Below are 24,983 nucleotides of genomic sequence, written 5' to 3'. Positions count from 1 at the left end.
GGAGGAATTTTCATCATCAACTCAAAGCCAAGGATTAAAAAATCAGGTTTCAGTTCAACAGCACCACCGTCCATTTTTGAATCATAACATGTGACACACCACAGCTGTCCCAGGCAGGGGGGTGATAATAATAATAACAATAATAATAATAACAACGTGGTAAGCATAGTGCTTTAATGTAATCATGAGAAAAACACCAGCAAGTGGACACACACTGAGCCAAAAATGATATTTTTTTAAACCTGTTTAAAGGACAATACAGGGGGGATATTCCATGTCAGAAGTAGTTTATATTTTCTATTAATCTGTATCTGCAGGGCTTCATGATTGTATTGTAGTATTGTTTTTTTAATCAAACGAAGTGGCCAAAAAACAAAACAAATGTAATGTAGTGTAATGTGTGTGTAGCCACTCTCTTATATTTTATTTGTCTCTGATATGAAGCTGCAACACTGAGGCAATGCTGCAGCACTGTTCCATTATTAATGTGAACATAGGCACTGTAGTTAAATGTTAATCAGTTTCTCACACACACACACACTCCTGCAGTAAATAAGTATGAAATAGTCCTCCAAAACTTCCATTTGAGTAACAAATTTATGAAAAAATTCAGAAAATGTATCAATATTTTTTTGGTTTTTAGGGACATTCAGTGATATTTTACATCTTTTGCCACCTCATTGTCCTCTAAACAGGCAAAAAAAAATGACCACATGTGCAGCACTTTCACTGACCTTGGTTCTTTTCCATCAGGGGTAGAGTGGTGTCATCATAGCCGGGCTTGCCATTCTTGGTTGATTTAGGGGTGACAGTCACAGTGGGCTAAACACAGCATGTTAACACACCAGAATAAAACATTAGATATTTAACTGTTTTACAGTTCCTTGTAAGAAACGTTATTGATAGAACCGTGGTTCTTCTGGAAACTGTAAATCTCCTAATGTTTAAGTCAGATTTTCAGGGGCTGAAATCACAAAAAAAAAAAGCCTTGAACAAATCTTCACCACGAGCACGGCTGTGTACCTGGAAGTGGCTCTTGTTCCAGCCGTCCTTGGTCAAAGCGTTTCTTAGCTCCTTGTAACCCCACACGGACTGCAGCACGTGAGACGCCGCCTTTGTTTCGCGTCCCGATTGGCTGAAAGAAGCACAAGAAAGTCAAAAAAAACAAAACAACGTATGACGATAACACTCGAGCAATTCAAAAACCTGAAACCAAATCGAAATTCTTCGGAACACTCTGTGTGATAGTTGCCTGTCGCTACTGCTGCTATCAATCTCTTTATTCAAAGACTTCAATTCCCCCGGGTGGCTCCAGGGTCTAGTTTTTAATTCGTTGCCTGATGAGCGCACATTTCCCTTCATTAGCTTCCTCTGAGCCACCAGCATTAATTACACGGGGGTGGGGGCTCACTTCAAAGAAAGATGTTAGAGTTCAATCTTAGCTCTCTGCTCTCTGAGTGTACATATATATATATATATATATATATATATATACAGTATATGTATATATATACATATATATATATATATATATATATATATATATATACTGAGTCAATTCCAGTGATCTGGCCTGACTCTATGTACGACCATAACTGCACGCGTCATGTGATGTTGTGCAAACCAACTTCAATTCAGCAGGTCCGACATTATTGCCATATAAAACACCTCTTTAAATACTACGGGCCATAATGTCTGTTAGCTTTCATTATCAAGTTGTTGAGGAGAACTTTGAGAGAAATGACTAATCACTTACTTGTATAAGCAGCGGCTTCGGAGGCACCGCTGTATAACAATGCCCTCCAGTCCTGAAAGCCTGTTAATTAATGTGTGGCGGGCTGAGTGGTATGTGCATGTGTGTGTGTGGGCTCAGCCTTGTTAGAGTATAGTATTGTGGTAGCCAAGCTCAGGCCATTAGAGACACATTACATTATCCTCCATGAATACTAATTTATTAGGCTCACAACGCATATAGTATTCAAGGTCATGCTGTAAGTCTCTTCTGCACTGTATCTGCGGTGAACATGAATGTGGACATGTTTGTGTCTCTTTGATTCACTGGCTGCTGCATAAACTGTGTGGCCTGCAGTACATGCAGACTGAAAACTACAAAAAAACCACACATGAAAGAAAAAGAAGCCCGGAAAAACCGGGGGCCAATTATCACAGGTTCATTCCGTCTCGCGGAGAGATCTAACTCTCTTTTATTCAGACTGATTTTTATGTCATTCTGAGCGGGCGGAACCAATAACAGAAGCTTTATTTACAAACAATGATATCTGACAGGGAAAAAAAGCAGCAGAAACATCTTTGTTTACAACCGAGACGGCTGCAGCTGATGTTCAGAGGTTCCTTGGATACTGACATTATTCACAGTTATTCCCTTTATTCCAAAAAAAGTTTTTGCACAAGAAAAAAACCTTTTTTTTGCACCTTAATTATATGTATGAAACAACGTGTGATGTACTGAAGAGAAGTCCTACCTGGTCCTGTTGATGGCGACCAGCTTCTCGATGGCTTGGGCCTGGATGAGTGAGCGGGCGTTTTCAGAGCTGTCGGTGACGATCTCGTGGATGGTGTTGAGGATGGCGACCACAGTGTCCTCCTCCAGGTTCTTCGCTGGCCGCTGCTGACCACTGGGCAGGTTGCTCACCAAGTCCCGCATGGCATAACTCCCTGTAAGGTGAAGGCGGATTGTTCAGCAGATAATGGTGCTGTGATGATTACACATTGGATGGGATATCACTGGTTGCCAAAAACAGTTTGAATGGAAGTCTATGGGAAAATAAGCCTACTACACTTTCAGGTGTTTTTCAATAGAACGTGGTGTGAATTATGTAAATGATGGTTCTATTCAGGGATAAAGGTCTTGCAGGTTGCAGGATCCAGATCCAGTTTTTCGCAGCTATTATTATTATTATTATTATTTCTTCTGTCTCTACCTCATCTCCCTCTTGTTCCCCCCCCCCATCTGTCCCCCACCTCTTCACGATCTTCACGGTCCCCCATTTTTTGCAGATGGCTGCTTTGAGTCTGGTTCTGTCAGAGATTCTTCCTGTTAAAAGGGCATCTAAGAGTTTTTTCTCTCCACTGATGCCTAGTGCTTGCTTTAAGTCATTTTTATATTTTATTTGTTTTATTTATTTATCGCAGAGCACTTGGATTGAGGCTAAAATGTTTTGTTTTTCAACCAAAAGACTACATCCCTTTTTATGCATAATCAGACTATGCATAATCAGTCAGTCAAAAACTTTGATATTCAGATAGTTGTGCAAATTTAAGTCATTTGCTACTTGTAAATTGTGTATAATGGAGACATAATGGCACGTTTCCACTACCGCGACTCTACTCGCCTCAGCACGGCACGGTTATTTTGTTTTTCCATTAGCGATAGTAACTGGTACCTGGTACTTTTTTTAGAACCTGCTCAGGTGAGCTGATACTATAATACGTGACGTCGTCAGACTGCCGGCCACTGATTGGTCAGAGTGCCGTCACAGGAAGAGGCACAAGAATCAGTTAGTAGATTAGTTAAAAAGACCGAAAATCTGAGTTAATCTCCAACAATTAGCAACGAAATGTCTAAAATCTCATAATTTAACAGAGGAGTCTGGTGTATTTAGGAGTCTGTGCTCCGGTCATGGAAAAAGTACTGAACAAACCTTCTTAACACGTCTCCGTTTAAAATAGTGTATGTAAAGACTGCATGTGACTGAATGTTAATAAAAATGCTGTCTGGCGTCTGTGCGGTGTTCATGGCCGGTGCTTTTTACCGATCAGGTCCTTGTTGCGGCGGTCGATGGACAGGTTACGCAGGGCGATGGCCACAGCTCGGACCACCTTGTCAGAGTCAGAGCGTAGCAGCTCCACCAGGATGGGAAGGCCTTTCTCCTTGCGCACCGTGGCTCGGATGTAGTTGGACCACTGGAAAGCAGACAGAGGGCACGTCGTTACCTCTTTCTCACAACGTTTACCTTCTTCCTGTAGAGTTAAAACGCAATATCATCTCGGATGCTCATGAAGAATTAAAGATTCTCACTTGAGAGCTGCAAATCCAACTTATTTTATGACTTTTTAATCAACCACTCAGGAACTACAGCCAGCTCAGCACTACTCCTCGGTCTGAGCAAATTCATTCCACAGTGGAGCTCTAAGTTCAACCTCCATATAATTTGTCTTAATTTAAACATCAGTACATTTTTACTTGATGTTTTTGTAACATAAAAGATCAGGATCTACATAAAAGGGTGTCTTTTCTAAGTACTGATGCCCCCGGGGATGTAATTAGGCCGAGGAGAGGCACAGTTTAACCACCAGGTGGCAGTAGCGAGCCTCCCAAAACAGGCCAATCCACTGATGGAAGTGACAGCAAAGAATGAGGATTAAATGAAGAAGCTCTGGTATCCTCTCAAGGAGCAGGGACATCCTTTGTCCAGTGATGTGACAGTGTGACGGCCTGCAGCTCTGCACGACCTCAAGTCTGGCCAATTCTGATCAGCTTTGAAATGTTAAAAAAAAAAAAAATGGAGGATTCCTTCTCAAAGTGCTCACCTTAGCTGAAAATCACTACTGCTGAATTATTCAGATCACTAAATATGAGGCTCAGGGCTGGATGAAATCCTAGGAGTCAAGGTGTATTTTTATTTTTTTCCCTGGCACTACTCGCAGATTCAGAGGAATGAGAGATGTGTTTACAGTCTGACACATGGGTGTTAAGTGAAACACTGCTGTGATAATGCTGCCGTGGGCTGAATACAGCCGGCCCGCTGAAAAACATAAGTGATCGCTGACTTTTGCCTGTTGATAATTCACCGTTGCTCTGACTCGCGGCGGCTCCACACGCAGACTCTCTAATTGGAATAAATGCTTCAACCTGGCTTTAGGAAGCACACATTGACCAGACATGTCATGACATGTGCCCTATTTTAGTTATAGAAATCCACAATCGGTAAACAAGAAAAGTCATTTTTTACAAACAGAATGCATCGACTACACATATATCTAAGTGCTTGTATAAGAAAGTACTGCAAGTGTGATGTATTGCTGTTATGATTTTTTTAAACATTGGCTTTACAGCGCTCATTTTTCTTGTTTTCAGTCTCACACTAGCAAATCCATTTTTGATAGATGTTACTGTGTGAGCGACCGGCTGCCAGGTTTGATTGTGTCTCTGTCTTGAAATGCACTTTCAGTTCTCATCCTTGCAATGCTACTTGACTTTTACTTCTTTTTTTTTTGCACCAATCACAAGCTGAAATATCTGTGTATTATGTTTTGCACGTTTCCCCCAACCCTGGACTCACGGTCCACTGTCCGGCGCTGAGGTTTTGCAGAGCACCAGCTGCAGCCTCTAAGGTGTTGTAGTTCTGGCTCTCGGTCAGCAGAGACAGGTAGAGCCTCACCACTTCGGGCTGATACAGCAGCTCGAAGCCTGCAGGGAAATACAGAGAAACACACACATCCTGGTTAGAGTCGCTGACAAAACAGACAGGGCCATTGAGCTGTATGACGGCACAGGCAGCACACTGCGGGAGGATTCTTCAGCATAAGGAAACAGGAAGAAGAAGGAGCTTAGGTCTGATAACTACAGACAACCCTGAGTATCCATTTAGGTTTGACAGGAAATATATAATGGTAAACAGGCACTGTCCACTAGTCTGCAACACCGTCAAAAGGAAATGCTGCAGTACATTTTCAAATACGGAGGAGGCCTTTTAAAACACTTCAGAATTATAAATGAGACAAGCCGTGTTTGAGCTGTCAGCCCTGACCAGAGTATTTTAAGAGGTTTATCTCACTGACACATGGCAAATTCCACTACAGCCAATCATTAGGCCTCCCTCGAACGGAAACATAATTATCAGCTGCCGTACGACACTGAGCAGACGCAGGGAGAGACAGAGGCGTCAAATCACATCAGATCAGCTCCATTCCTGCACATTCTGATTTTTTCTTACTTTTGGTTTAACAGATTTAACACAAGAATCCAATTAAAAGATCAGTACATCACAGACACTTCCTCCATCAAGGTCATTTTCAGTTGGTCATCTCTCCGGAGAGAGTCATACATTTTTTATGGCAGCAGTTTCCACAGAAGGGAACAGGCACAGTTGATAGCAACTGCATGACTTAAAATGTCTTTTGAATCAGTGGCTCGCACTCATTAATATCTTCTGAAGAAAATGAATCAAGGTCAGATTGATGACATGATCTCAATATGAAGTAAACTGTAGAGACATACTGTAAATGTTATGCAACATAATGAACATTAGGATTATTTAATCTCTATAATCTTACAATATTGTAGAAATGAAAAACAACACACACACACACACAATCGCTGACTATGTTACAAAAGCATGTCAGCAGTCAAACGTGCGTAACTGTGCTTTCATTCTATTCTTACATCGGAACAAATCCCAGATGAGCAAACACGAGTGAGTTCTTGTAAAAACAGTGGGTTTTTAAGAGGAGATTTCTTCCCAATAACAATAATAAATGAAAATAACTAGTACCGCGCGCGGTTCTGAACGGGTTCGAGCCGACCCACGCGGGTCGCCGTGTGCCACGGCTCCCCGCGTGCCTCGCGCTCTCACCCGTTCATTCACCGCGCGCGGTACTAGTTATTTTCAGTAATAGTTATTTTCAGCGGCGTCCCCGCGCATGTCGATCCAAATTTCGGGGGGGATCGGGCAATGTATGGCAAAGTTATAGGGCACTTCCTGTTTAAAATGGCTGACTTCCTGTTCGGTCAAATGCGCGTCCGTTAACGAGTTCAGGGAAGTTCCCTTGTCTTACATATCAAGTTTTGTTCAGATCGGACAATCTTAGAGTTTACTTCCTGTTTCAGGCATTCCACTTCCTGTTGGGAGGTCATCTTTTGCAGACATGCTCAGGACAGGTCCCTGGTGTCAAATATAAGCTTTCGTGCAAATCGGACAACGTACGGCAAAGTTAGAGGGCACTTCCTGTTTAAAGTGGCCAACTTCCTGTTTGTCTCTGGAAACATGTTCAGGGACGGTCCCGTAACTCACATATCTAGTTTCGTGTCAATCGGACAATGTAAGACTTTACTTCCTGTTTCGGGTGTTCCACTTCCTGTAGGGAGGTGACCTTTTACGGACATGCTCAGGACAGGTCCCTGGTGTCACATATAAGGTTTTGTGCAGATCGGACAACGTACGGCAAAGTTAGAGGGCACTTCCTGTTTAAAATCGCCAACTTCCTGTTCGTCTCCGTAAACATGTTCAGGGAAGTTCCCTTGTCTTACATATCAAGTTTTGTTCAGATCGGACAATGTAAGACTTTACTTCCTGTTTCGGGCGTTCCACTTCCTGTAGGGAGGTGACCTTTTACGGACATGCTCAGGACAGGTCCCTGGTGTCACATATAAGGTTTTGTGCAGATCGGACAATGTACGGCAAAGTTAGAGGGCACTTCCTGTTTAAAATGGCCGACTTCCTGTTCGGTCAACGGCGTCTCCGTAAACATGTTCAGGGAAGGTCCCGTAACTCACATATCTAGTTTCGTGTCAATCGGACAATGTAAGACTTTACTTCCTGTTTCGGGCGTTCCACTTCCTGTAGGGAGATGACCTTTTACGGACATGTTGAGGAAGGGTCTGGGGTCCCACATACTAAGTTTCAAGTGGATACAACAATCCCTGTTGGAGCAGCATCAAAAACTATAAATGTAATTCTGTCTGCTGTCACCAGGGGGCGCTGTATTTGAAAATGAATATTTTCATATAGACGTGTTCAGGGCAGGACTGTCTTCAATCCTTGCAAGTTTGGTTCAGATCGGACCAGGATTGGCAAAGTTGTAACAGTTTCTTTTTTTAGAATTTTCTACCACCACCAGGAGGCGCTGTTTTCAAAATGTACCGTTTCAGCAACATAGTCGTCTTCAGCAACTAACCATCCTCAACTATAGCAAGTTTGGTTGGGATCAGACCTTCCATCGCGAAGTTATAAGAGTTTCATTGTCTGTTATGAAAAATTATTATTATCTCCAACTTTGGCGCCCCCTATCTCGTACGCCATACAATATTTTAAAAAGCTTTTGATAACTTTTGATGCTCAACTCGTCCACAATGATCTCACCAAGTTTGAAGGTGATCGCACAAAAGCTCTAGGAGGAGATAATTGAAATACAAGCTGTCATATTGTCTGCTGTCACCAGGGGGCGCTGTTTTCGAAATTGAATATTTTCATATAGACGTCTTTAGGGCTGGACTATCATCAATCCTAACAACTTTGGTTCAGATCGGACCAGGATTCGCGACGTTGTAGCAGTTTGATTTTTTGTCCCAAAAATCCGACTTTGCGTCGTTGCCATGGCAACACCGTTAAACGATTTGTCGTCATATTGATCACGCATCATCTACCATGTGTTTTGACTGTTGTCACCAATTTTGAGTGCTGTACGATTATCTGTGTAAAAGTTATTCCCGAAATCGTAAAAAAACTTTTTTTTTGTGTATTTTCTTTCACCACAAGAAGGCGCTGTTTTCAAACTTCACCGTTTTTTCATAGACGTCTTCAGCCATGGCCCATCATCAATGGTAGCAAGTTTGGTTCGGATCGGACCTTCCATCGCAAAGTTATAAGAGTTTTTTTTTTCTGATGCGAAACATCAGAATCATCACAAACTTTGCCGCCCCCTATCTCGTGCGCCGTGCGACATTTGAAAAAACTTTTGATACCGTGAGCTCCTCAACTGGTCCACAGGGACCTCACCAAGTTTGAAGGTGATCGCACGAAAATTCGAGGAGGAGTTAGTTCAAATACCATTGCTGCGAATTCGCCAAAATCGCCAAAAAATCGCCAATCAACCCAAGATGGCGGATTTCCTGTAGGTTTCACGGGAAAGTCGTCATCGACTTTTTTGACCGTCCCCACCTAATGAACGTGTGTACCAAGTTTCGTTCACTTACAGTAAACCCGACATGAGTTGACCTAATAGAAGTTTTTTGCGTGACTTTTTAGCCCCTCCCACTTCCAATTTTCCACGCATTTTCCTCGAACGACTTTCAGACGTAAATTTACACCACGATTGATGCGGTCACAAAAATCTGTGAGTTTTGGGGTATGGGAAAGGCCTCAAAAATGCGATTTACTTTTAGGAATAATAATAATAATAATAATAATAATCTTTTGCATTTCAATAGGGTTCTTGCAACCTTGTTGCTCGAACCCTAATAAAACAACAGCTTGCTATGATCATTCTTTCAGAGCTCTGCGTCATATGGAGCCTCACAGGCAGCCACATGCTCAAGAATGTGTAAAGTATAACACAAGTTTATGTATCTGTCTCTCCTCTTATCTTCTGTTGTTTGCAAAATGATGTTTGAAAACCCCAGTGCGAGGAGGGCACTGGGATGTAAAGTAACCGTGGTTGATTGATGCACACAGGCTGTTAAGGCCCTCACTATATTTATAAAAGTAAATTGTTTTACTTTGTGTTCTGTGTTTTTGTTTTATATGAATGTGACTTGGGCCTCAACAGAAAACTCCTCGGAGGTTATCCTAGGGTTAGCTCTCATTTTCTTTATTGACGAAAATAAAACAGCGAAGAGTGCCGTTTCAGTGCCGGAGAAATACCACTGACACACAAAAGCTGACAGTTGTGTGCCTCTAAATCCACATCTCACACCAATAATTTGCGGGGAGAGTGGAAACTTCAGCACACTCTGCGACTGCCAGATTCAGACACAGCAGCAACATAGTTGTTAGCGCTCCAAAAGAAGTGTTTTTCATCCCTGCGGCGTCTCCCCTCAGGACCATGCCAAGTCTGCACCAGAATGTGTGTGGGAGGAGCTGCCAGGTCAGGAGGATGTTGCCGCTTCAGAAGTCTTCTACTTCCAAAGAAGCAGCAGAGGCAGCGTCCGTCACACATAAGATCCTACTTGTAACCATGTGCGAAAACATGAATCACATCAATGGGTTTCCACAGAGGTGATGCAAGAGGGCTGAAGTTTGCAAACCAGGCATTCGGCTGCATTCTGCGCGCTCCTCATATTCCTGAGTCTACTGGGTGCGCACTCAGCAAACTGGAGACCGTCTTGCAGACAGTCCTGTTGACATACACTTCATCTCCATGCCAGATTCTCTCTGCACACAACGACAGCCATGTTGAACCTCGGTTGCCAAGTTTGCCTGCACACAAAGATGGTGCCTGTTCTCAGCATCTCTTTTTGCATTTAATCCATTTCGTCTTGAAACTCTGGGTTTTGTTGTGTGCAGTAAGTTACGAAAGTGTATTTTTTTTTTTTTTTTTGAGGACAAAAAGAAAACAAATACTGCCTCACAAAGGAGGATGATAATGGTGAGGAATCCTTGAGTCTTAGGCTTATTCCTTTATCTTATAAGATATTCTCACTGGAAAGCCGCAGAATATCTCTGCAAAAGCTTTCACTCAGAGACCACAGCTGAGGCTTATGTTCAGCACTGAGATTAAGGCAAACAGCACCAGGCAGGTAGAGCTCTGTAAGCATCCGTCTACTGTAGCATTGTTGCTGTCGTTATCATCGTCTACCGCAAGAATTTGGACCCGTTCATTTCTAGTTTTCCCGTTTGTTTGACAGAAATACGACTCAGAGGGTCAGAGGAGTTGCCAGTGTGATATTATTATTATATTATACTCTGACACAGACTGCAAACATGGTGAGATTATAGAAATCTGCCTACATGCAGTGGTGTGGTGGATTCACGGCTTGAGCCAGACGAGAGCACAGCACACATGGATTCAAACAGATGCTGTCGTTAGGGTCTCACACCAAAGTTAAACATGAAAATGTAAAAATTCATAATTAGTGTTATAAGTCTGTTTCAAATGTTATTATGTTATAAGTAATGTTATAGGACAGCTAGCGAGACAGCTAGCTAGACAGAGAGATAGACAGCTATCTAGATAGATAGATACAGACAGACAGACAGACAGCTAGCTAGTTAGATAGATAGATAGATAGATAGATAGGCAGACAGACAGACAGATAGATACAGACAGCTAGCTAGCTAGACAGACAGGTAGCTAGATAGCTAGATAGACAGACAGACAGACAGATAGATAGATACAGACATAGATAGATAGATAGATAGATAGATAGATAGACAGACAGATAGATAGACAGACAGACAGACAGAGATAGATAGATAGATAGATAGACAGACAGATAGATAGATACAGACAGCTAGCTAGCTAGATAGATAGATACAGACAGCTAGCTAGCTAGACAGAAAGGTAGCTAGATAGACAGATAGATAGATAGATAGATAGATAGATAGACAGATAGGCAGACAGACAGATAGATGGACAGAGATAGATAGATAGATAGATAGATAGATAGATAGATAGACAGACAGACAGATAGATAGATAGATAGATAGATACAGACAGCTAGCTAGCTAGCTAGACAGACAGGTAGCTAGATAGATAGATAGATAGACTTGATTCACACTGGGTTAGTATGGATGCTGCATTTAAATGTAAGACATATTTTAATATTTAATATTAGCACTTAGCTACTATAGCATTATATAATTGAATGATGATTTGTATAGTACACATCACCCCTAAAAAAAACACACATAGACATTTAGAAGAGGAATTACCACACTGTCTCGTCCAACCACCAAAAAGACACAAAGAACGACATCAGTGCCAACTCCCACTGAGCTCAGCCCAGTGTGTCTTTTCCCCCTTGCACTAAATGTTGGTGTGGCTCTGGCACACGTCACACACAACTGTGGCCTCCTTCCAAGACTCCTGCTGCGCTCTGCTTCGTAACTCATACAGAGGGAGCGACAAACAAACAAACGCACACACAGACACGCACACACAAATACAAATGGGCACATGCGGGAACATACAGTATGCACGAAATTCTCGGGAGCTCTGAGTTCATCCCTAAATGAGGTGAGAGGGGAGGAGCAGCGGGTTATTTTTCAAAGCGCGAGACAACTCCTGCAATTGAGGTGCAGTTTAATTAGTGCCTGGGCACTGAAGAGGAGAGGCTTTGTCATGCTGCGGTGCATGAAAACTGGGTTAGAAACAAAGTTAAGCTGAAGTGATTGAGCGAACCTCGGCACGGAGCAACAGCATTACGACGCTTGAAGCACTTTTCACTATATTGACTGCAATTAAAGCCGATGTGTGGCAGGGTGACAGGCTGATAAATGATAGTGGATTCACTGATAGGTGAGGTAGGGACACTCACTGATTCATTTCTCCGGCCACCTGCCTTGCTCTAGGATAGTTACCTTCAATTGTGTAGAACTCGATATACACTCTGATAAACACACACATTTACAAACACACCAAGCTGTCACCTGAGCACAAAGGGAAAAAAAAAGCTCATTGATCCATTGTGTCTACATCACATACTGGGCCTCTTCGGGTTTCTTCTTGTTTGTTATCAATATTATATATTATATTGTCTTAGATTTTTGGATACATTCATACTGTGATATAGCAGAGGCTGTTTAGTCATTTAAATATTGATTAAAAATACATTAAATTATATAAGAAAACTCTCCTTTGAATTCGACCATATTTATAGTCACTGTCTCTCCAGCCTGTTCTCATTCCAAGAGCATCATGCTGCTCTTTCACGTCCCTTGGCGTCTCCTTATAGAAACACAGGGTATCACTTCGTGTCTGAAAGAGACGCAGCGGGTGGTGCATGTAACTTCACATTGACTTTCACATACTATTGTACAATTTTAGCTTCCTTTTTACTTATTGTTTCTGTCCCTATTTGTCTTTGTTGTTTCTGCCCTGTTTTTATCTTTGCTCCTGAACTTTTGTTTTCATAGTAAAGGGACAGGGGTTGCAAAATGTAGCCTTGGCTAGAAGAAACCCGTATGCATGACATCTGTTTTGTATTTTATAAGAAATAATGTATAATGTGACCTGAGTTCACAACCAAGACGGGCTTTTCTGCATGGAGTTTGCATGTTCTCCCCGTGTGTGGGTGTGTTTTCTCAGGGTTCTACGGTTTTCTCCTACAGTCCAAAAACATGTTTGTCTTTATGTGTCCCAGTGATGGACTGGGGACCTGTCCAGGGTGCCCCCCGCCTTTCGCCCTATGTCAGCTGTGATTGGCACCAGAACCCCCCCCCCCCCCCCACAACCCTCATGTGGAGGATAAAGTGGTAGAAGATGGATGGATAATGTATAATGCATTTGTCCCTACTAAATAAACGTGTCCATAGACACTTAACCATTGCTGTGAGGATCCAGCCGATACTAAGCAGTCACTGAAAAGGATAATATGATATAATTTATGATTTGTTATTGATCACAGAAAAGTAAAGCTAAGTCTGAGCGTCAAAATGCACTGACAGTGTTGTTTACATCTGAGTCAAATTAAAAGCCTCTCTCGTCCAGATTAAAAGTGCAGTATGTAATTGCTGCTGCTATAGGGGGTCTGTCAATCGAAAACAATAATAGCAGGCCTAGTTTGATGACGTTGTGTTAGCAAAGTTTGGCAATTAGCAGCAAATGTCATTGAGTCACAGTGATCCACGAGTGACAAACACACACAATCAAAAAAAAAAAAAAAACACACATATTGACTTCCTTCAATCCTGAGTTAGAGGGTGCAGTCACCTTCCTTCCTTTACCTGTAACCTATATAATGTGCACAAAAATGTACATGACGACAATCAAGACAGACCAGCACTGCCCCAACGTGAACCTAAAACCCAAATTTGATCCCTTTTTGGCACAACACATGAGCTCTTTCTTCAGCAACACAATCACAATGGTCCGCCATGGTCAAAAACACAAAAACAGATTCTTTATCCGACTTCTCTCAGCGCTCTCTCGCCAACATAATACAACTATCTCCTCTTAGATAACCCTTAACAGCGAGTAAGGTCGACAGCTATATGCTGTAGTTTGTCTGCCTCGGGCTCCTGTTGAGTATGGAGTAGCAGCCCACAATGATAGCATTATAAAAGGCTTATTCTACGGTTACAGAAATAATATAACAACTCTTACACGATGAGAATACAACTGTGTTAACATTTGTGTGGAATTTAATTCATTCCAAGTTCTAAAAGTGAGAAAGAAATGTTCCATTTCTGTGAATATAAACGTAGATTTCTATGGATTGACACATCCCATTAGCCTTGTCATATTTAGATAATATTATATTATATCATTAAGTATGCAATACTTTAAAGAATATTACAGTATGTACAACGAGAACTGAGAAGCATACATCATCTCATACATCAGGACAAAACCTAAAAATATTCAGCTATTATTCATAACCCATCTTGCCCAGACCCACTTACATGACACAGCACTACACAATGATTTATCGCCGTCCACGACTCAATGGGGACTTGTCGAGTCAATACAAAGACTGAAGAAGATATAACATATGATATGGATCATGTAAACAAGTATTCTTGTTTGGACATTTCAAATTAAAGGTTATTCTCTTGACATAACAGAGAACATAGGTGTGAGGTGGGATTTTTACAGTTAGTTTGCGACACATAGCCTCAGGTGATTTGTATGCAAAGCAACAACACAGCAGTTCACTAAACTGGATCAGAGACACAAGCCTTAGGAGGTTGTGACTTTCTGCAGAAGCACAGGTTCAATTCTGGTTTGTTTCATCTCCATCTCTCACACTCAGTTCATTCCATCAATAAAAACAAAATGCTTTTTTTTTATATATATACACATAAACAGGAATATTCCCGTTGCTTCGTGGAAGTATTGTCTTTCTTAAAAATATGGGAAAAGCAAGTAGTAAAAATAATGATTGTTTAGTCTTCACAGGTAAGTTTCACACAGACATGGAAAAGATGAAAAGGAAAAAAAAAAAGAGGAGAAAACTTTCAGAGCAACACTGACCACAGGGTCACACTAAATAAAAGTTAAATGAGACGTTTCCACTGGAGAAGCCTGAAGTCGTTAGGTCCCCAGTCTCATTCCACATCTGAAACTCATGCACATTTAACCCTGCCAGAGTGTCTTTACACACATTCACACAGGAGAGTGTGCTTCAGTGCTAATGAAGACTCTTGCAGGGCACAGACACAGCAGGTTTGATGGCACACATCATTTAAAGTAGTATGCTACCGGTGAAATAACGACTCGGTGACTCCTTCAGGTTCGTTAAAAACCAAAAGGTGCGCAATGGAGCCACATAAACAAAACGCGTTAATTGGCGGGGGTTAGTGTGGGCCCCCGTGTGTGTGGGAGAGTTAATGCCGTTCGGAAGGATAACATTCACGGTCTGTGGGTGAAGTTCAAAGTCTGTGGGCGGAGTTCACAACATGCACTTCACTCTGGAGGAGCTCGATGGGTCACAACGTGTTTCTAAAGCCACAAACAGCGTCTGATCTAGATATATGAGCTTTTTCCCCCCCCGCCTTTTGTTTCTTCTCTTTCTGGGGAAACAAATAAATAGAATGTATATTAATTTTGAAGAGCAGTCAGTGTATGCAGTGCAAGGTGCAACTGTCCAATTTATATTGTAAGCAGTGCGGAGAAAATTGATTATCAGCTAGTGCTTGGCGGTATGACCAAAAGTTCATATCTTAGTATCTTTCAAAATTTCGTATTATTATTTTTTTTCCTTGAGTGCGAGTGAGAGAGGCACAGATGTGTGTGTGTGTGTGCGCTGGTATTGTTGCTATTATTACCACAGTTACTTCTTCAGCTAAGCCCTTAGCGGAATATTCCATTTTTCATATCTTGCGGTATACGAATAATTCATATAAACACTGGTATACGGCCCAGCAGAAATGCGAGATTTGAGTCTATTTACATACAGTGCCTGCTCCTCCGCGAGCCCACTGAAAACAAAGATGCTTGGTTCAGTATGGACTGGTTGCTATCATTGGTTTAAAATATCCTTCTCCTGAAGCAGAGGGAGAACAGGCTGGAGGCTCACCCCCTTCCTCTCCACTGCTCTCCTCTGATAGATTTGGAGCTGAGCAGAGCTAAAGCGGGGGGAAAACTGCCAAGCTGCAAAGACTGTTCACCCCTGGCTCACCCTGTCAAACTGACAGGGTTCAGGAGGCAAAGCTTCATTTTCTCCTCTATTGGCATCACTATGGGCAGAACACATTAGCATACCCTTGTGGTGGATTGGCCTCAGTTTGTTGGATATTAACAAAGAGAGGCAGAAGGTAGCAACTGTGCAGCTCTTCCTTTGGACAGCGAACGATGGAGCAGATCAGATCGAAAGGGAAGACACTAGAGATGGCACAGAGTGAATATGTGGCATGCTTCAGTCCATCTATCCTTCCATCTTTGCCATGTCACAACAGGGGTCCTGCTCCAGCAATAGCAAAATCTGTTCCAAGAATCTTTGTCTCCTACCGCTGAGCACAATAGGGCCCCTTTTCATCAAGCTGCTTCTGCAGCGACGGGGTGAACTTCCTCTTTCCTGTGCTGACATGCCAGCAAAGTCCTGCTGCGAGCTTTTAGTCCACACAGTGGCTGCAAGAACACCGAGGGAAAAAAAAAAAATGACACCAAGTTGTCTGGAACATCCAAGAACTCCTTTAATAAAGTACTTTGGACAGAAACATAGAGTCAGTAAGTCTCTCACTCTTGAGCCACATATATTTTCTGTGCCTCACAGCGATGTGGCCTCTCAGCAGATCAACAGGGATAATGTTCTGTTTGTTTCCAATGTTCCTCCTGCTAATGTAATAGTGTTCCAGGGCCTGAGGTGGAGGTGTTTATATTAGGGTCTCTGCCAGGTGAAGATTTTATTTCCCTTTAGATGAAAAACATATTGACAAGATATGTCACTTTTTCGACTTGTGCCGAGTTTGGAAAGTTGTGCCTTTTTTCATATTTGCCAGTATTGAACAAATAGCTTTCAAAACTAATGTCAGCTCCTGTTCAGACACTGTTGTCAGATAGAGCCTCTCAACTGTCTGCGTGTGAAACCACGCCGGGGACGTGTGATGTTCTCTGTCTCAGTTTATACTGTAACCAGGTGCTGCTACTTTCATGTCTGACAGGTAAAAGCCAAATGTCATAAATCCAATTGCTCTTAGTCGACAATAAAAACAACTTGGACAAGCAGCGAGGGAGTAAACCGTGTTCATGGCTCTGTGTTCTCGACTCTGAACGATGACACCTGTGACAGCACTTACTCACTATTGCTACAGAAGTGTTGTGTTGTTTAGAAGCTTGGTGACTTGATGCCAATTGGTCTGACTCTGGTTCAAGCAGATAAGACAATGGGACTCAAAGATGGCGGACACTGTTTACATTCTGGGAATGAGGTCCCGCCCCCCTACGAGTGGGTCTAAAAAGTGCAGAATTAGCCGTGCAGTTCTAAGCCTCGGACCCAGTGTCACTGGTGGGCACGTAACAAAAAAAAAGAATGAAGATATTTCTCAACTCAGGGGAAACTGAGGTTGGGAAGCGCAATTTTTCAAAAATACTATTCTAAATGCAAATCGGTGAAGTATTCCTCTAAGAACCGGCCTTCCTGATCCAGTAAAATCATGGAAATGCTACAAAGCACAACGTAGTATTACCACTTACCTGAAACTAATGGGTAACAACGAATCACTTTTAAATTGGAATTCCAAACGACACCAATAGCAAAGGTTGCAATTTAAAGAATCTATATTTTATGTGTTCTATGTAAATTAAACAAGTAATACATACATGTTGGAAATAATTCATATCCCCAACCTTGCATTGGAATATACTGTGGCTGTATGCAAACTTGTGTAAAGCAGATTCAGCACAGTGACAAGTATATTCTGCATATTAAAAATAAAGCTCTTTGCATTGTGTTTGTACTTAATTGTATGTCGTGCGGAGCTAAAGTCACTTTCCTACATTGTGGACAATAAAGTTGAGCCTAAATCTAATTTATTCAACTCAATAAAACACAGGGAGACAGGGACTCGGATGTAATTCTGTGTTTATCAGTCGTGTGTGTGAGAGACGCGCTCTGCTTTCAGGCGACAGTCACAGGAAAGTCCTGTGAGGGTTGTCTCATATGAATGGGCCTGAGACTGGCAGCTGTCACCCACAGCTGTCTGCTGGTGTGAACCTCACGCGTCATAAACGCGGGGATCCTTCCACCGCTACCCTCCAACACCGTCTACAGCAAACTTACACACAGAGCCATGATGCTGCTGGAGACGAGACCACTCTGCATCCAACACACACACACAAATGCAGTGTCTGCACTATGCTATTCATTTGGCTGCAGATGGAGACTGATGCTCTATAGATAACATCTATGTTCCTCTTTCTTGCTCTCCGTTGTCCCTCTCACATCCTCCCATATTCCCTCTAAAACAGCTCTGCCTACTGATGTAGACAATATAAACAGATGAAAGAGTACATGATGGTGGTACTAGGGGTTGCTATGGAAACCCACTCTCCATCACCTCTCGTTCATATGAGACGGTTGGGCCAACAACAAGCAAATGAGGACAAGGAAATGATTTTGTAATATCACATCAGTGTGAATACAGACCTTTGTATCCTTACCTATAATTCCCATAATCCCTCAATTCCACCGGGACTGGCCAAAACGCTAGTCTGAAGAATAAGTGCTCCGTCTAAGTTTGTGTTTAGCAGCAGCTTTCAGGGATACACAAGTACTTTGTGGATCGGTGTGTGTGTGTGTGTGTGTGCAAGAGAGAGATTGAGAGAGAGAGGGGGGGGGGGAGTGTTTCAGCATCACCTTGAGTGCGTGTTCTCTTTACCCAGGCAAGTCACGTCCTCGCCCAGACACAAACAGAACTAAAAACTCAAGCATCAGCACGGGGCTGCCAGAGAGAAACATATAGAAGTTGCAGAGAAAGAGAGGCTGAGAAGAACGATAAAGATAGAAATGAGGGGACCAGCGAAAAAAGCTAAGCTGTGCAGTGGACAATGTTTCCTATTCCCCCGTTTATTCGCTGGTCATTTACTCACCTGAGCCTAAAAGAATAAAATAACACGCTTAGGTTGCCGCTAGGATGTCGTGCCCCACAAATTCCAACTCATAGGTGATTCCCGAAACACCACAGTTGTACTTGTCTCGCAGGGGAGGCGAGGAGAGGAGAACATGAAATGTAGGGATAATAAAGGCAGAGATGGGGATGGGATGGTAGGTGGGGGGGTGAGAATGAAAAGAAAAATGGGAGGAAAAACAATGGTGACAGAGGAAAGGAAAGCAAGTGGGGAGAGGCGGAGGATGGAGTGAAAGAGGAAGTCGTGACTTGTGCGGTGGATGGGACACTTCGCCGCTCAATACATGCATGGATCCTGTTCGTCTTAGTCCTAAAAGCCATTGTCTTAATAATGAAGAGTTTTAATTTACACTAGAGATCGACAGATTCATCGTTTCTGCGAATTGATCTGCTCCCTCGGCATCGCGACACTGGTTCTGATCGTGCCCAAAGATCATTCCTCTGTAGGGAGGCTCCACAGCCATGGCCTGACACGAATTATGGGTCAACTGCTATATTTACTAAGTTTACGGCCATGTTTTGCTCACAAACACGACAGTTGCGTTCAAAGTCTTGTCAAAAGAATTCCCAACATGCTCCACACGACTCCCTGTGTTTTAGGTTAAGGAATTAACCCCGGTTCTCCGAAACAAGAGCGAGGTCGTGAGCTCTGCAGGCTCTTGTGTTCAATGAACCTCGCAGTTCTCTTCTGTGATAATTGAGGCACTACTCATTACAGTAGGTCATGATGGAAACACACTTATATCATTTATAAAACATTCTTTTTAATCTTTTTAATATTATATCATTGCACGTTTTCTCTGAATCTCACGACATTTCATTGGCAGATAAATCGGCTCTTGGGTTTCAAACCGTGCTGCAAACAATCATTATTCTACCGGCCTTTAAAAATCCAATATGGATCGACCTCTAGCAAATATCAACGGTTACTTAAGCTAAGCAGCCAAACACACGGGGTTTTTATGACAGAATGAAAAAGGCTCGCTGAGAAACGAGAGGCTTGTCATTGTCTCGCTCGTCTACAATTACAGGCATATTGAGATAAACCAGCTTAGTGGAGCGGCGTGGTTGTGGGTGACCACGTCTGATTCGGTCTTTTAATAACCTGCATCCAGAGAATGCGAATCTGTTTTAAAGGCAATAACGTCTGTAATCCAGCAGCAATGGAGCAAAAAATCCATGTCCTTAAAAGACAAATTAAAGGAAGAGGTGGCAAGATGCTGAGGGGAGGGGGGGACGGGGGGACGTTTATTCTCTGCCCTGCAATAAAATAAAATGAAATATGAGTAAATGAGTATGGCTCCTGGTTTTCTTGTTGCCTTTATTTCAACTTTATTTCAGACTAATGGATTAGAGGACAGCGGGACACCGGTCGCCCTACGACAAGTGCACCCCGTGTCTCGGCTCTTCATCAGGAATGCAGGATGTCGACTGTGATGGCGTTCGACAGGGGAGGGATTTCCCGTGTCTCCGCCGGTGTCAGCAGCCATTTCTCATTTAGCATTTCCCTCCAGCCTCGCCCGCCCTCCCCTCTGCGGAATGGCACGCTGAAGTGTGATGGATACTCTGGATTAACTCTCACCCTGGAGGACGGCAGTCTATGCTTTCCTCCTCATATGACAAACACGCACACATTCATCCCCACGCGTAGCGGTGGTCAATTTTCCAAGGTAATATTCTCTCTCTCTGTCGCTGCATCACCATCATGACAAACAACACCACCTCTAATAGCCACATAATACCACCCTCATGGTCAAGGGCACAGTGCATTGTCCTGTATGTGCTTCAGGGATTACTCATGTTGTGAGGACCTACATTAGTTCACACTTTCCCAGTATGGGGACAAAAAGAAAGACCCTATAAGGTAAATGATGACATTTTAAGGTGGAGACAAGTCTCAATGTCCTCTGTGTGAGGTCTAAAAGACGTACAAACCTATCTTTCTGAGGACATTTTGACCACATGTGCCTATGGTGGGTCCTCACTACGATATAAAAACAAGTTTGTGCATGTGTGAGTATTTCAGTGTGTGAATGAGCATGTAAGACTGAGGCTAGACTGTGCACGGACAGCTGTTCGAATGGGGATTTAAACATGTGTGTGTGTGTTTGTGTGCTTATAATAGTCAAATGAAAGGCAATGAGGATGAGATGAGCTGCCCCCCCCGCTGGCTTAAATGAACCCAGTGTCGAATGAAACGCACATTAAACTCCAAAACACTTCTCATTATAGACCAATCAAAAAGACTGGCTGGAACTCTCGCCATCAAAGAGCGTTTCATGTCAGCGTCTCCCGCTTTCGGACATAAATTGATGTCTTCCTCCTCACGGACCCCTGAGATTCGACACTGCACAGAGACCTTGGATTTTTCCTCCCACTGCCACTTCCACGTCCGTTACACACCTAAAGTGTCACACAGAGCATCACATACGGTGCAGCTCGGCCTGGATTTTATGCTCAGAGTAAAACCTTAAAGGAGGGAACGACCGTTTTCATTGGGCGACTGCCAACGCTTGACTCCTCTCTGCCCCATCTGACCCTCTCCTTCGATTCCATGCAAGGACAGCAGTCCTCAGGGTGCATTTAGGCGCTCCTGTTTACAACAGTCTAGACTGTTTACGACCAATATTTCAAGTACTGTTTAGCAGTAACAGGACAGTGGCAAATTCTCCCGGGTTGGCGGGGGAGCCTTTTGTCTTGTGTATTCACCAGTGCAGGTCAGACTAACATTAATCTGCATTTAATTAGATTAAAACATCTCTTGTGGAAACAAGGGATCTTTTGCCTCAAAAGGGGCCAAACAAAGGTTTCAGCCGGCGAGTAAATCTCACTGCACTTCCACAGACTTTCCTGGAAATCATTCTTGAAGCATAATTATCACTTCATAGCATCATGGGACGAGGAACGACCAAGGGCAGTGAGTTCTTTGGTGGAGTAAGCAAGGTTTAAGAGAGAATGTGGATCACTGTTGGAGTTGGAAACACAGAAGAACAGACCTCCTGGGAATAAAATAATTATGGAAACCTCTTTGCATTTCCTACAAAACACCAGGAGGTGTTCTGCGTTCATTTCCCTCACTGATATCCCAGCTTTTCATCACTATCTGTGTGAAATCATTCCAGAGGAGAGGAGTTCAGGGGGGGGAACTGCTTTTCCCATAATGACTTGTTTATTCTTTCTGTGCAGTGCTAAGTTTTATTTTTCTATTTTCAACAAAAGATCAGGATTCAGTTCTAATCTCAGGTGATTGAGGGAGGGAGGCAGGGAGTGGAAGAGTTCACATCTGGACTGAGTTTTTGGTCTACTATTAGACATGACATCATACGGCTACATTGCACTGGGAAATACTTGCCAATTTCAGGTTTAAGTCATTTTAAGTCAAGTTTACTAAGTAGATCTGCAGTATTCTTTATCTTTAGTATCAAGTGTTCCATTTGTATTCACATGACACTGAATCAACGTACAAATATACACTTTTCTATTTCCCTGGACAGTCAGCACAGTACCACACTTCAGTATCTTTTAACTTTTATAATAATATTAGTGCTGTATCCAGTTTGTGAGGCACAGATCCAGCATGGCACCAAAATGTGGGATTTAAAAGGATTCAAAAATTGGTTTGGAAGATGAAAAATTAGGAATGAGAAAGTGCTTTATATATATATCTCTCTCTCTATATATATATATATACATATATATGTATATATATATATATATAAATATATATGTATATATATATATACATATCTATATATATGTATATATATAGATATATATATATATCTATATATATATATATATAGAGAGAGAGAGAGATATAAATATATGTATATATATATATATATGATACAGTATATTCCGGAGAGGAAGAAGGGAGAAAAACATACCAATATATGGTCTCCAAAAAAGAAAACGCCCTCTTGAATGTCCTGACGCTAACTGACGTGAACAGCACCGAGGTTCCCAAACAGGAAATGTGCCAGTGCTGAGAACAGTTAAAAGAACATTTGATTAACTTTCACTAATTGCCAGTTCATACACTTTTCTCCTCACACGTATCCTCGCGCGTCTCCAATTATCCGATTTAATTGTCTCCAACTTATCTCGCCCACTTATCCCGCCACCTGCTGCAGATCTCAGTTGGCCCAGACGGGCGCTCGCACCTGAAGCTGCCAACAACGTCAGGTGCCAAAAGAACAACAACAACAACAACAACAACAACATAACTAAAACAGACTAACTAGGTTACTAGCAGCTAACCAGTCGTTGCACCACTGCATGAGCAATAACTGTGTGGTTTGGTGTTATTATTACCACTGTGACGAGACCCTGAGAACACAGACAGCAACAGTTGGACGGTGTCTCAGTCTCCAAAGGCTTTTGGCTGCGTTTCCAATTGGCTTATTTAATATCAGATAACATCCACTCTCAATACAACGTTTCCACTCGTAGACAACACTTATCTCATGCTGCCTCTCGGGGGGGATTGTTCAGAGCAGAGACATGATAATAGAATAGCTTTTGGTGGTGCGGTGAAGAATTATTATTTTTGAAGTTTAATTCTAGGTTTTATATCTTTGATGTGATTAAGAAGAAGATACGGCTTTATTTTCCCATTTAGCTCTCTTTCCATTTTAGACAACAGAAGTATGAAACCGTTCAGTCACTACTCTATAAACCTTATAAAACACTACAAAGAGTTTGAGAGGTGCCAGACAGTCTGGATCCATCCATGTGTGTGGAGTGGACCCTGCTGGATGTAGTGTAAACACATGTCTATGTGCTATTGTGACATTTTATATTCTTGTTGCTCTGTACGGGACTGTGTGACGGGAATGTGCAGAAGACCATTACTGTCCTCATGTATTATGTACCTGTCTGATGTGTCTCCTGAGGCTCAGACTGAATCATCTTTTCTCTTTCTTTTTTTATATCTCTAAAAAAAATGCATCAATACAACTCCATGTTCATGAAGTGATGCTGGCCGTGACTTGACTCTATGATTTCACAAAAATGACACAGGGCTGTACATGGAAATATATGCGAGAATACAGAGCGATTGTAAAATATCACCTGGGGTTTCTTATACATAGTTTTCTTTTTTAATTTACAGTAAAAAAAACACAGTTTTCCCTCAAATTAATTAGGAAAAATGTATAATGTTCCTGTATAAACAGGTAAACTGTAAAATACAACTTTATTCTGAAAAAAATATCCAGAAATAATTATGTTTTCTTTAATAATGGTACAAAAAACCTGCAGCTGTGGTTGCCAGAATTTCTACTCTTGCCATGTTTCACTGCTAGAACTACTAAGAGTGGTGTTAAATTGTACATTTTATCGTAAAAGTATATGTTTATACTATTCTCTTTGTTGACCAGGCTCTTCAGTGCTGTCAAAATTGCACGTTTTGGAGTAATCCCACTTCACAACACTCTTTTTAAAATTACAGTTACCCTTAGTGCTCAAATAGGTCACATATTCAGGCTTTAAAATTTTTTTCCATTTTCTTAATCAACAATTGTGCAGAAGTCACAAAATTAGACAGCCAAGTGAACTTTGAACTGTGACGGAGTTCCAAATTTCACAAATTCACAAACGATTTTAAACATTTCGAGTACTTTTTGCTCAGTCATGTTCATACAGTTGGTGAAAATGAATAAAAAATGTTGTCGTGCTGAAAAAAGGATAAAAGACACTCCATACTGCACATTCTTACAGCCTCTGTATAAACTGTAAAAGTTTAAACATAGTCATGGAAAAAAGCAGCCGAAATGCTGTGTGTTCTAAGACTTAAGACTAAATTCAATATTGTTATTAGTCTACTTTTGGGAATATAACAGATAACACCGCACATTTCATTCACAGAAAGTCTCAATGGTTTCGTTTCTTTTGATCATCACTTATTCAGTGCGCACGTCCTTCATGTGTGACATTCCATGTGTGAGTGTGGAGGCTGATGTGAAATTCGACAGCAGGAAGTGAGGATGAGGAGGAGGGCCAGGATTCGGCCCC

General features: G+C 42.0%; 1 protein-coding gene across 17 annotated transcripts in view; it reads right to left on the bottom strand.

Moving 5' to 3' along the window:
- Positions 1-24,983, bottom strand: part of arvcfb (ARVCF delta catenin family member b) — a 206,474-nt gene that overhangs the window by 9,598 nt on the left and 171,893 nt on the right. For 12 of the 17 annotated variants that reach the window (XM_058635404.1, XM_058635403.1, XM_058635406.1 and 9 more), the window contains 5 exons: positions 5,304-5,431; positions 3,774-3,981; positions 2,484-2,676; positions 1,024-1,135; positions 735-822 (listed from right to left, as the gene is read on the bottom strand). In XM_058635404.1, coding sequence (XP_058491387.1) covers positions 735-822; positions 1,024-1,135; positions 2,484-2,676; positions 3,774-3,981; positions 5,304-5,431 — 729 coding nt within the window. The remainder of the gene's footprint in view (positions 1-734; positions 823-1,023; positions 1,136-2,483; positions 2,677-3,773; positions 3,982-5,303; positions 5,432-24,983) is intronic. The other 5 variants (XM_058635411.1, XM_058635412.1, XM_058635421.1 and 2 more) reach the window with 1 other exon arrangement.

This window comes from Solea solea, chromosome 8 (genome assembly GCF_958295425.1).
Source record: "Solea solea chromosome 8, fSolSol10.1, whole genome shotgun sequence".
Lineage (NCBI taxonomy): Eukaryota > Metazoa > Chordata > Actinopteri > Pleuronectiformes > Soleidae > Solea > Solea solea.
Note: the sequence above shows the minus strand (reverse complement) of the source record. Positions and strands in the feature narration are given on the sequence as shown.